Genomic DNA, 13,030 nt, shown 5'->3' with positions numbered 1-13,030 from the left:
TCACCACTCTCCACACCCTATTGGAGCACCTACCACGTGAAGATGTCTACGGGCACTGGGCCTCAAGACCACAGAGGGCTAGTCCTCAGATGAGGGAAGGGGCAGCACTGCTGTCCATGACCAACATGCTCCCACGATCTCAGACGCTGCACCCTCCACAATGCCCAGCAGGGGGCGCTGGGCTGCTTTGGGTTGGTGAGGAGATCTAGACAGCTCCTGAGACTGGGTCCTCCCTCCTCCTCCTGGACAGGCCTCAGAGGTGCTGGACTTTCCGGTTCTAAGGGGTCCCTTCCCCAGCTTCAGGGACACATCCACTCACCTTGATTGTGCTCATGTCCATGGGGTGCTTGATGATGTCACAGTAGTCATGCAGGCCCAGCGCCTCCACGTCCACGGGCTTGTAGAAGGGCCAGGCGTAAGCAGCGTGCTTCTTGGCGAACATCTCCTTAAGGATGCCACTACAGCACTTGAGCTGCTCTGAGACCTTGCTGCTCTTATCTGGCGCCGGGTGCTGCTGCGAGTCAGGCACATCCTTCTTCGGGGGTTTAACAGGCCGGCTGCTCTCCCGCCGGGGGCCCAGCTTGGCGGTCTTGGGCTCCGGGGGCAGTGAGGGCGGCTCATGAATGGGGTCGATGGTGGTAGGGGTGGTGGTATCCGCTTTCCTCTTAACCCCCTTCTTTGTCTGTCAAGAGCACAGGCGCGACAGGCATGATCAGAGGCAGCGGCTGGCACAGTGGGCCCTCTGGGTCACTCCTGAAGCCAATTTCTTTCTAGGGTCTCAATTCTCACAGTGAACAGAGCCCAAAGGTAATCCCACAGGTGAAGGACTGAAAACAGGGAGGCCCTGTCCCACCACTCTGTTCTGGAGCTGGGACAGGACCCAGCCAGTGGCAGGAGAAAGCACATAACCGAGTGTGGGATCTGCTCACCAGAGGCCAAAGAGACTTCTGAAAGCAATTTCCTACAGGCCAGGGACCTCTCCCGAGCCCACCCCTGTCACTGGCCACCCACGGAAGGCACATTTCAGAGACTATTTAGACAGGAACTGCAAACACACAGTCTAAATTAGAACTGGGAAGGGGGCAGCAACCACCTGGGAGGTGTTACTCAATTACGGAATCTCTGGGTCAGCAGCTTTCAGGCTGTGCTGATTTAAACACAGCTTGATGCCCCCTCGAAATACCCACAAGTGCCCTGGGAGCCAGAAGCACTGGCAAGGATGGGTGACTGTCTCCTATAAGCCTCACTGCAACTGGGGAAGTGGGAAGGGGGTTCTTCTCCTCCCTTCTGACGTAGCGGAGCTACAAAGTGGCCAGGCTGGGCCACACACGCACAGGACACTCACCTTCACAGGCTGCGGGGTGGCTGCAATGATGGGCGGGTGGCTCTGCACGGGCTGGGGGGCTGGTGCAGGGGGGGGCAGTGGCTGGGGGGGCACTGGCGGGGGCGTCTGCAGCGGCTGGGCCGGTACCACGGTCATGACAGGGGCCTGGACGATGAGGTCTGGGGTGACGGCAGGGAAGGGGTGAGGTGTGGCCTGCACAGGTGGAGGATTCTGCTGAGGGGTCTGGGTTTGCGGAGGAGTTGCCGCTTGCGTCGTGTTCGGTACCGCAGAGACGCCAGGCTTTGCTGTCCCTATCAACCATAAAAGCGACAGGGGTGAGATGCCAGGCATGCATGCTGGCTGACCTTGTGGGGACACGGCCACACATGGTGAGCACACAGTGCCATGGGCATGGCACACAGAGTCACCAGAGGGATTTGTCTAAGAGACGGAACAGCCCGAATGCCCTGGCCCTCAGACAGATTTGTCCACCTGTCCCAGGAGGCTCCAAGAGCAGCGGCACACCACATTCCACACTTCCTGGGGTGTCCTGGCTCCAAGTCCTTACTCAGGCACAAAGACCCCTTCAGGAGCACGAAGGCTTGAGCCAAAGGAACAGGAAACTCACACTGAGACTTACCACTAGGACAGTGATAGCAAAAAAATATTCCTTGGCACTTACAGGCAGAGCTGTCCTCATTCCCAGAAACACTGCCTTCTGAGTAAGCATTTCTGGCAAGAGCCCGGGATCGGCAGCCCGAGCCAAGGTTTCTGGAAACTGGCAGCCCCCCATCCCTCTGAATCACAGGGGCAGGCTGGACAGCTGCTGCCCTTCAGGACTGGCTCACACAGCCTCCTTGCAGCAGTGTGGGTGAGCCCAAACACACAAGGCCCCACAGCTACCCAGGTGAAGCCCAAACCCCTCCCAGCAGGGAGGATGGGCTCCTTGGTTCTGAGTATACTGGACACCCGTGGGCAGGTTCCACAGCTAAGGGGTGACCCTCAAGACCAGCTCTCCTTGGCTACCCCTCAGCACTGCAGGGGAGATAGCCAATCCCCTTCACTCCCATAAAAATATCCCTTCCACGCAAGATAGGAAGTCAGGTGAAAGCTTGCGCCTTAAAGAAGCAAACTCACAGCACAGGCCACCTTGCAAGCATCATCTTTCTGCAACTTGGGTGCTGCAGATGGCAAGATGCAGAAGGCAGCTGTGAAAACTTCTTGGACAGAAATATTTCACGAGTAGGCTACTCCCTACCAACTGGCCTTCAGAATGGTGTGTCAAGTTGGGGGGCAGGGGTGGGGTGGGAGCTAAGACAGAGAGAGTTTGACTTCAGAAGACTATGCAGTTAGCAGGTATGACTTTGACACAAGTGGATTAAGATAACCCAAGTGACAAACCTTAAGGCTCTAGGATTAGTTAGGACTAAGACTACCCCTGATCAAATCAATTTTATCCAAAATGAAAAAGACGATCTATGGCACTGGTGGGATGAAGAACTCAAATAATTTCAAAATAACTTTAAAAAAAAAAAAAAAAAAAAAAGCCACACTTTCTTTTCAAATGAAGTCCATCGAGACAGCACGGCCCAATGTTTTCTACTGTGCTGGAGGGTCGTACGACCCTCTGCGCTGGCTCCACCGTACCCCAAACAGCACCAACACAGGGGGCGTGTAACACAGCCGTCTCCCCTCCACTCTAGCCCCCAGGAGCCCTGGGGGAGGCTGGCTGACTAGGGAGGCGCTGCCGCACGGTGGAGCCGCTGTGGGCGCCCTACCTGCTTCTTTCCTCCCGCGTCCTCGTCCTTTCGCCTGGACTATCACAATCTCGGTTTCTTCAGTGGGCAGTTCGTTGATTTTTTGCAAGAAAAGCTTCTCCAGAGCTTCTGCCATTAAGACTATGTCATCTCCAGGCTAAAAGAGGAGACACACACAGTGAGGGTTGGAAAGCCCTCCCCACCTTTCTAGACAGAACAAGAGCTCCCCATCCTAGGTCCCAAAGTGTGGAGCGTCGTATTCGGAGTCCTCCAATCTGAACTCCAAAGGGCTACAACACAGCTATGCTACCTGGCACTGCGGAGGATTCACAGACCTGCAAGTCTGCTGCCTCTCCAGCCTTTTAACTTCTGGCCCGAGAAACCATCCTAATGCCTTCAGTATCTATCAAGCACTGCCAACCACAAACAGGGGTCCCTCCCTTGACACAATGCAATTTCACCAGAATTACTTGGATTACACAGGATATAGGAGCAGGGCTCCAATAATGTTCCCCAGGGTATTGCCAAAGCAGCTCACTGAAGCTTGGGGAAATGCCCATTCTTCACTGCCTTATGGGTCCCACTCTGCCACCTCACCTGTAACATCCCTCAACCCACTCAGCTCTAAATGGAGAATCCTACCTGTACATATTTCCCTTAAACCTAGCGATGACAACTGAGACTTTAAACAAATGATCTGGCTTCACGGCATAGCCAAGATGAATGGCTTGGCTACTGGGTTAAGACGTGATCTTTAGGCCTACATGTAAGACCCTAAAAGGGGATACTTGATTCTACAGCCACAAGCTATTATTGATGGTCATGTCCACAGTTGCAGATGCAGCAGGCCCCACACTGTACCCTCTCTCACATTTAGGTTTCTGTTTGAGCACATCTTTCTTTACAACTGGGTTTCCCTGGTGGCTCAGCTGGTAAAGAATCCACCTGCAATGTAGGAGATCTGTTTTGTTTAATCCCTGGGTTGGGAACATGCCCTGGAGAACTGAATGGCTACCCACACCAGTATATTGGTGTGGACAATTTCATGGACTGTACAGTCCATGGGGTCGCAAAGAGTCGGACACGACTGAGCAGCTTTCACTTTCTTTACATTTTTCTCTACATTTTAGTAGGTTCCTTCCTGACAATTTGAGTCATAGTGATTCTCGACTGTCCTTTTCACATCTTCTCTACTAGACATGCTCAAGAACCAAAGTCCCAAGGGCATCAGAAGTACATGCTTTCAGCTAACAAGGACGGCTTGGAAACATAACCAAAAGGTTATTGGCCTCAAAAGACACATACCCAGATCACACACAAAACCAACGGTCCCATTTACCTCTGCCACCAGTGGTCTCCTCTGCTCAGATTGCAATCCCAGCTGCACCCAGCGCCCCTGCCCATGGGTTCAGACACGCCCACCACCACACCTCCTCTGCCTTCTGCTTCTCCACCGGCCCCCAAATCTCACCTTGTTGTAGATGTAACAATTTGTAAACATAGTGTTGAAGTCCTGGATACATTCCTGAGCATTCCAGTAATAGTTGTTTTCCAAGCGCTTCTTTATTGTTCCCATATCCATAGGTGTTTTAATGATCTTATAGTAATCCTGGAGAGCAGAGAGAGCGAAAGGTCAACGTCACCTCCGCAACCAGGCAGCACTCACCAGTGGGGTGTGGCTCTCACCCCACGTCTCACCACAGACACGCAGACCTAAGCTCTTCCACCGCCTCAGTGAGCCATCTCATGGGTGGACTCCAAGATAAAGTGGTTCACAGAAGAGTTGCTAAAAGCTGAGTGGCAATTCAGAATAAGTAACAGGGAAAGTTGCTCAACCTTTAAAAAAGTGGTTATCATCTGGTAAAATAACCCATGGTAGTTTCTACCTTCTCCCTACCATGTGAAATTATCCACATCCTAAAATACTTTCCAGCCCACCAAAACAAACTGGACCCCTTGCTTCCTGTCACACTGAAGTACCATGAAGCAAAAGCCTCTATTTTCAGTTCATTTCACTTCCATTCCTTTCATCTACATACAGTCTATCACTGAGGATCCACTAGTATCTGGATACATACAGTTCAACAACAAACCAGGTTAAGTGCCAGATGAGGAATCAAATGGAGTCCTCACAATTCTTAGTTTTAAAAAAAACAAAAAACCAAAACTCAAAATTCCAGCAGACCCACTCCTCAAACCTCTGGATCTTACTGTACAAGTGCTGAACAGAAGACGTCAGACAGCAGGTGCAGATGTGGCGAGAGCCCTTCCAATCAAACTCTCTTCTACCATCATCCCTTTCCCCAAATCGAAACCTATCTTAAAAGCAAATGCTCCTTTTAAAAACCAAACACAGGAGGATTTGGGGACAGATCAGACAGTGCCTGGGTTCCAGGAGGAAGGGCCACAGAGGGGCAGGCGAGAAGGCGCAGTTGTACACAGCCAGCCAGCCCCACCGAGGGCCACTCTCTCTGAGGCCCCCACAATCAGGCCCAGGTGAAGTATCAGAACCGTGTCACGTCCTGGGGCAGCCTGATGGCAGCGGGGCAAGTCCGTGCTTTGGCAAGCACAGAGGTCCTGCCCAGGAACAGAGGCGGGCAGTGCTGAAAAAGTGAGTGAAGGGTGTGAGGTTCTGAGTTGCTCTGACGCCCCCGAGAAAGGAACAGAAGTCGCTGGCATACACCTGAGAGCTGACACAGCTCACACCCCTGCCCCAGGCCTAGGTACCCTGGCAAGTAAGCCTCAAGGGACTGAAAGAGATTTTCTACACTGTATTTGCTCTGACCACCTTTCCTGAGAGAACCAAGTCCAAATATAAATGCCCTGGGGGAAATTCAGAATCTATTCCATGGCCAAGGACCGCAGTGTCACCACTTGAGACTGGTGCCAGGTGCTTGAAGCGGGCCCTGGTGTGTGGAAAGCACTGTGAGGCCCAACAGGACAGACGCTGAGGACAGAGAGGGAGGAGGAGGAGAGCTGCCAACAGGCAAGGGTGAGCGCGGGGGTGCTGAAAGGGAGGCAGGGGCGTAAGGGGCAAGACGACCATCTGCACCTGTGTGCCCAGGGACAGAAACAGGCATTCTGCTAAGTCCTGAGGGGACCAGAGGACGAGACTTGGAAAGATCTGGAAGGGATCAGAAAACAGAAAAAGAACAAACTCTTGTCTGGGATTGCCCTATTCCCATTTCCTGGGGAGGGGGCTGTCCCTGGAAAACTGGGCTTCAGTATGACACTGTCCCCAGGCAAAGAGCCCTGCCCCAGCCCTCTGGGTTAGCCCCTAGCTCAGCCACCTCTGTGAAGACACCAGATCAGTGCCACCACCCCCCAGCCTCCTCTTCCTCCACTGGAGCTGCTGAGGGTGACACCAAGTCACACTGGGACCCCAGGGGCGCCTGGCTTCCACTTCAGAGAATGACCTCAAACTCCCAACCCCTTAGCCTGACAGCCCACACACACCCTTGTCTGTCCCACTGGCAGGCATGCTGCCTTCTCCGCATCTCTGGTCCACTGACGCCCTTTCTCCTCAGTCTTCACCCTCTTAGCTTTCTGTGCCTCTGCTCCCTCTGCATTTACCTGAACAAACCAAACCCTCCCTCCTCCACCTGGCCGTGCCACGCTTTCCCTTCAAAGTCAAATTTCTTGAAACGGAGGCTTCACATCCTCACCTTCCTATTCACACCAGTGCAAATCTGGTTTCTACTGCGCCACATCTTCCTAAGGTCACCAATGCCCTCCTAAAGGCCAATGGAGGGTCAGGGTGGAACCCTCAGCTCTCTGACCTTCCCGTAGTCTCTGATGTGGATACTTGGGGGGGCTGCTCTCTGCCGGTGATCCTCCTAGCCTCCTGCTCCCTCCAGTGCTATAAAAGCCGTCGGCCCCCTTGGACTCCAACCGCAGCGCCTTCTCTCCCCACTCTTTGCATGTGCTCTAGGAAGGTCACCTCACCTGTGGATCCTGCACACCCCAGCCCTCAGTCTAGCTAGAAGCTAGTACCACAAGCTCTCCCAAGAGCCTCCTTTCAGTGATGGGGCTCACGGCCTCTACTCCTGGTTGTGCTCAATGAGGAGATTGACCTTTGGAGCCCAGATTCCATGAGGACTCTTCTTTTGTTCCCACTCGCTTTGCTCCGCCAGTTCATGACCCAGGCCTGCAGCGCCCCACCTGACCCTCCTCCTGAGTGCATACGATGGGTGTTCAATGGACAGACGGTACTAGACAGCTGTCAGAGACACAGCAACGGTCAAGCAAGGAAGGTGGCACTGATGGGTCCCTCTTCCTTGAAACCAGGTGCTGGGCAGAGGCTGGGGTCCACAGTAGTGCAGCTCTGACTCGCAGACTAACATCTGGGTCAGCTGCAACAATCATCTAATTGCAACTACCTTGCCCAGGTGTGTGTGGGATTTGGCGAAGAGCGGAAGACAATTTAAAGACAATTAGTCCTTGATGCTTTGAAGACAGAAAAAATTAACACGTTTATCCTGTTTCCTCCCCAAGGTTCAGTTAAAGGCAGAGGGTGAGTTTCCAGAGATATTTGCTAGGAATGTGGGCAAAGAGAAAGCTCACAAAGGAAAAAGGAGAGGAACAGGCGCACTTTTAAAAGAACAACAGCAGGTGTAGCATGGCCACAACACAACCCCCCCTCCAATCCAGGCCACCTCCGTGTACCTGGCTCCATTTTGCTACCTTTCCCCACCCCATGCTCCGAGTGACAACGAGGATGCCAGTAGCAGAACAGGTACTGCAGCCTGCCAATACCTCTCAGAATTTGACCAACCATGTCTGCTGAACCTACTGGGTCAGTCTGGCCAACCAAGTCTGAGGAGTGAGGGCCTGGACCACCAAGTGACCCCACTTTAGCTCCCCTGAAGCAAGGGCAAGCTGCAAGCACCCCTCCACTTCTATTCCTACCTCGTCACACAATATGTCCCAGAATCATAATATCAAAGAAGTCAGTTACTATTTAATCCAGTCAGCACCTCTCCTCTTTCCCCACTTCCATTCATCAGGACTGCTAAAACCACTCACTCAAGCATACTGGAGTTTGACTCCCCCCTCCCATCAATCCACCCTCACAGGAGCAACATGGGAGGAGACCTGGAGGACAGGAGCCCTGGACCCTGCCCAGGTTACTCACAGGGAGGTTTAGCTTGACGGCATCCACAGGCTGCTGGAAAGGCCACGCAAACTGGTGTTTCCATAGTGTCTTGAGCACCACTTTGAGCAGATATTGCAGTTGGTTGGTCTGCCTCTTGGGCTTGTTGGGGTTGGAAGTCTCCGGGGGAGGGGGGTTGGTGCTGGCTGTGTTGGCTTGCTGGGGTTGGGCCTGGGCCTGCGTTGTAGACATCTGGGTAGTCTCTAGTCCATCCCCCATTACTGGCAGATTTCTCAATCTCGTCCCAGGGCCGCTCTCCGCAGACATGCTACTGATCCCATCACATTCTTCACCGGGCAATCTACAAAGGAAAAGCCACTGTCACAGACGAGGGAGCATAGGGGAGCCATTCACAGTGACACAGCCCCCTGGGCTGTGGCCTCCAAAGGTGGAGCCCCTTTGATGAAGACCGACTGGGTTGGCTGGAGAGAGACTCCAGGCACTGACTGAAAAGGCCCCACTGTCTGCTCCCCTCAAAGATTCATCATCCAGTAGGGAAGAGAGACCAGGAACCAACTGTGCGGGCCAGGCCATGGAGTCTAGAGTCAGCCAGGTGCTGAAAGGGGCTGGGGGAGCTACGGAGTTCACGGGAGGGTGGATACAATAAACAACAAACCAAGTTTTCACCTCTTGAGTTTTCAGTGGACACTGTGTGTGAGAGAGGATGATTTGCAAGCCTCAAATTATCTCTTCATTAAAATTCTTGTTTGTATTTGCAGCTCATGAAACATCTAGCCACATCAGTAATTCCACTTGGTGACTGGGGGCCAAGCAGGAAGGCCAGACTGCCTGTTCCTTTTTAGCCCATGCAATCCTCTGCTAAGCGCTCACACTTACGAAAAATATTTTCTTGGTAACTTAAATAATGTATGCTTGCAGATTAAAGAATACCACATAGTAACTGCTGGTAACATAAAAATGCATCCATACTTGACCTACTGTTTTATTAACCAGCTTTTCAAAGTTTGTTTATAAAGGGATAGAGGGGCACTTCCTGTGATTCTTTGGGGGCTTGGGGTGGGGGACAGCACATGTGACCCCCCCTCCCCCCAAACAATGCCTTATTAGCACTGTGTCCATGAACTGCCCTCGACAACCCCTGCTTCAAGTCATACTATGGGCATCCCTGCAATGGTGACTTTGTGCATCTGTCCAGTTATAGTAACAGGACAACCACAGGGCAGTGGGTTCATGTTCCTAATACCAAACTGCCCCTCAGAAAACACACTAACCCACCCCTTACTCTTCACTCTTTTAGTGAGAAGAAACATCTGTTTAAAAGCATACTGATCATTTGCATTCTCTGTGCACTACTTTTCTGACACTTTACTACTGCCAAGAAGGAACAATCAGAAAGTGAGGCAGGAGCTGCCTGCATGTAATGAGAAATTCCAGTAATAAACCCAGCAGTTTGGTGAGGGCAAGAAAACCTCCATAGCTGAGAAACTCAGGCAAAGGCTTAAGGAAAGAGGGACTATAGGAGGACTCTGATAGGCAGAGGGGACAAGAAAAAATGGGGCAAGCTGGCTGGCTCTGTCCCAGCTTTCTTTCTGGAAGACACTCAGCACATACTAGGCATTCTGGTTCAGTCCAAGTGTAATTTAAAACAAGGCTTTCACAATGGTTTCCACAAATGCAGTTCTGGCAAAACGTTACTGTTGTTGTTCTGTTGCTAAGTCATGTCTGACTCTTTGAGACCCCACAGACTACAGCAAGCCAGGCTCCTCTGTCCTTCACTATCTCCCAGAAGTTGCTCAAATTCAAGTTCACCAAGTCGGTGATGCTACCTAACTATCTCATCCTCTGCTGCCCCCTTCTCATTTTGCCTTCAATCTTTCCCAGCATGAAGGTATTTTCCAATGAGTCAGCTTTTCACATCAGGTGGCCAAAGTATTGCAGCTTTAGCTTCAGCATCAGTCCTTCCAAGGAAGGACTGGCAAATTACTGAATTTTAAATGCACAAGGTAAGAACTCGCTACATAAAAGCAACTCAGTAGTGAAATCTGCCACGGCAGGTGGTGGAGAGCTGAACCTCTTGGTCTGAGGCCTGACAAAGCCGACAGGGAGACCGCTTTCCTTCCAGGGTGCTCTGGCTGACTACAGGCCTAGCTATCAAGTGGCTAGAGAACCCAAGAAGAGAGCGCTGCTCCAAAGAAAAGGCTGATGTGAGGGTAGGAAACGACGTGGGGAGCCCATGGCCATCCCATGGCAGACTGGATCCTAGCGATCTGAATCCTTGTTTGCTTTGAAAGGAAGAATTGTTCTCTACCCCCTTTCACCATATAGATATAAAACTTAAGAGCACCATTTGCCTGTTCTGAGATGGAATACCAATCACTCAAAACAAACAAACAAAAAAATCCACCACCCTAAATAAGTCATTAATCATTTAGCTCACAAGAAAGGTCAATACTGTCAATGCTAGAGGAAGGCTGTGTTACAGCAGTGCCAGTTAGGTGTCTAGAGGTGGTCATGAAACTATTCAATAATGTCCAACTGCTTCCAATAGGCTAGTAAGACTTTAAGGTTTATGCCCTCCAGGTAACTCCCAAGACCCAAGAGGGAAGGGACAGCGCCTATGGCAACCTCTAAGTTTTATACAAGGAGAATATCAACCCAGTTCTAACAACGCTTACAGGAAAAGGGGTTTTGCAGGTGCAAAACTGATTCCTGGTGTCTCTCCTGCACACACAGTGCTGGAGATGGAGAAGGGACACCCAGAGTTAAAACCAGAGAAGTGTCCGGCATAAAAGTGTGAGGGAAACTGATGGGCCAGCAGCCTGTGGGAAGCACCCTCCAAGCCGTGATAGCCATGTGCTAGGAGCTGGGCCACGAAGCGGCACTTCCCAAAGGAACTCAATCTGATGGCAGGCCAGTGAACAGTGCAATAGCACAAGCTCTCAGGAGCACAACTACGGGACAGGACAGGTCTGCTTCAGGCTCTGAGGGTACAAGGCACTTTTCCTTTCTCCACCAAGGGTACTTCTGGTACAAGTATGGCCAGAACTAAGGGCCCTGTGGTCCTGAAAATGCGTCATGCAGTAAGCTGTGGTGGGACAGTGGGGATTGAGGTGCTCCTAATGTGAGCGGGGTACATAAAGCACAGCAGGCTGGGAGCCTGGAGAGGAGGGGGTGGACCCTGGAGCCCTGAGTTGAGTAAACACACCCCAGTGAAAGGAGGAAGGAGGCCACAGACTGATTCAGGGAGGGGAAGCATCCAAAAGCTGGGTGGGATGAGGTGTGTACTCATCGGCAAGAGTGCTCAGAGAACAGAGGGGAAGAGAGGACAAGGGGTTAGGCTGAATCACTCAACACTGAGTGTCTTGCAGGAGGAAGGGAGGAATCTGGCTGAGAGCACGTCACTGCTGACCTCAGGTGAAGCACAGTGTGGAGGGCAGCCGAAGGGTGTGAGAGAGGGTGGCGGCACCCTGGAAGCTGCGTTTGGCTGTGTGTGGAACCTCGCACACAAAATGCATGCCTTCACTCCTGAAGTGAGTGACAAGGACGAGAGAAGACATTTCTCTAGTTCTGAGGTTTAGTTGATAAAAGAGTGGGACTTCAATCTCACAGAAGCTGGGTCTTACAGCCACCCGCAAAGTAATATGACATGGCAAAGTTCAGCCAGGAGTTCACAGAACTGTGTCCCTGAAGGCAGCAGGGGAGTGCAGACTGCCTTTACGCAGCTGCCATCTAATTCCCCTCTTCATTTCTTATTATTCTCACCCCAGCATTGCTAAGGAAAGCCCCTGTTTGTACCAGTGTTAAAGGTTGTACTTAGAGGTGTCAGCAGACAATAATACTATTTTCTGGATGAAATTTAACAACATTGTTTTGTTCTCATGGTTTCTAATGTTACTGTTTATCCATATGTGACTTCTGATTTAGTTTTCTTTCAAAATAAAGGTACTAGAAACAAAACAGTAAACTAATTAGAAAACAACAACATAGTAAAGGATACAAGTATCAAGATAGGACATGAGAAAAATAAAGTGGGAGTTGTGAGGGCAACTTGGCCTTGCCCTGTGGTCCCATTCAGAGGGAGCCAGGCAAGACCTGCTTCAGGTTCCAGGTGGGGAAGCCAGTGAAGGTCAAAGCCGCCCAGTCGTGTCCGACTCTTTGCGACCCCATGGACTATACAGTCCATGGAGTTCTCCAGGCCAGAATACTGGAGTGGGTAGATGTTCCCTTCTCCAGGGGCTCTTCCCAACCCAGGGATCAGACTCAGGTCTCTGGCACTGCAGGTGGGTTCTCTACCGGCTGAGCCAGCAGGGAAGCCCGAGAGCACTGGAGTGGGGACCCTCTCCCTTCTCCAGCGGATCTTCCCGACCCAGGAACTGAACTGGGGGTCTCCTGCGTTGCAGGTGGATTCTTTACCAGCTGAGCTACTAGGGAAGCCCAGGGAAGCCAGTAGGCTAGGAAAATTTGCAGGAAACTGCTGGAAGAGGGAGTGAGGATGGAGAGGCATCCTCAAGACGGCAGAGACTATGCAGTGATCCCTCGAAGCCCTCCACAAGTAAGTGAATTGAAGTAACCATTTATTGGGCAGCAATAGAAACTGGAGTTTTGGGCCAACACGGGGAAGACAGAAGGACAAATGACACAGGCAACACACCAGCTGGCCAGGAGCCTTTCGTCTGGTGGCCACAAGCACGGTACAGAGAGACACAGGATATGCTAAGTGTGGGACACAAGCACGGACAGAGGGGCAGCACACAGAGATGGAAACATGTCAGAGGGGTTTAAGAACACCTGGAGAATAAATTAAAAAAAAAAAAAAAAGAACACGTGGAGTTGGCT

General features: G+C 51.6%; 1 protein-coding gene across 2 annotated transcripts in view; it reads right to left on the bottom strand.

Annotated features, from left to right (window-relative positions):
* Positions 1-13,030, bottom strand: part of BRD4 (bromodomain containing 4) — a 72,160-nt gene that overhangs the window by 24,052 nt on the left and 35,078 nt on the right. For both annotated transcript variants that reach the window (XM_070462682.1, XM_070462686.1), the window contains exons 3-7: positions 8,216-8,534; positions 4,553-4,690; positions 3,103-3,238; positions 1,346-1,635; positions 320-682 (exon numbers count right to left, since the gene is read on the bottom strand). In XM_070462682.1, coding sequence (XP_070318783.1) covers positions 320-682; positions 1,346-1,635; positions 3,103-3,238; positions 4,553-4,690; positions 8,216-8,534 — 1,246 coding nt within the window. The remainder of the gene's footprint in view (positions 1-319; positions 683-1,345; positions 1,636-3,102; positions 3,239-4,552; positions 4,691-8,215; positions 8,535-13,030) is intronic.

Source organism: Odocoileus virginianus, chromosome 3 (genome assembly GCF_023699985.2).
Source record: "Odocoileus virginianus isolate 20LAN1187 ecotype Illinois chromosome 3, Ovbor_1.2, whole genome shotgun sequence".
Lineage (NCBI taxonomy): Eukaryota > Metazoa > Chordata > Mammalia > Artiodactyla > Cervidae > Odocoileus > Odocoileus virginianus.
Note: the sequence above shows the minus strand (reverse complement) of the source record. Positions and strands in the feature narration are given on the sequence as shown.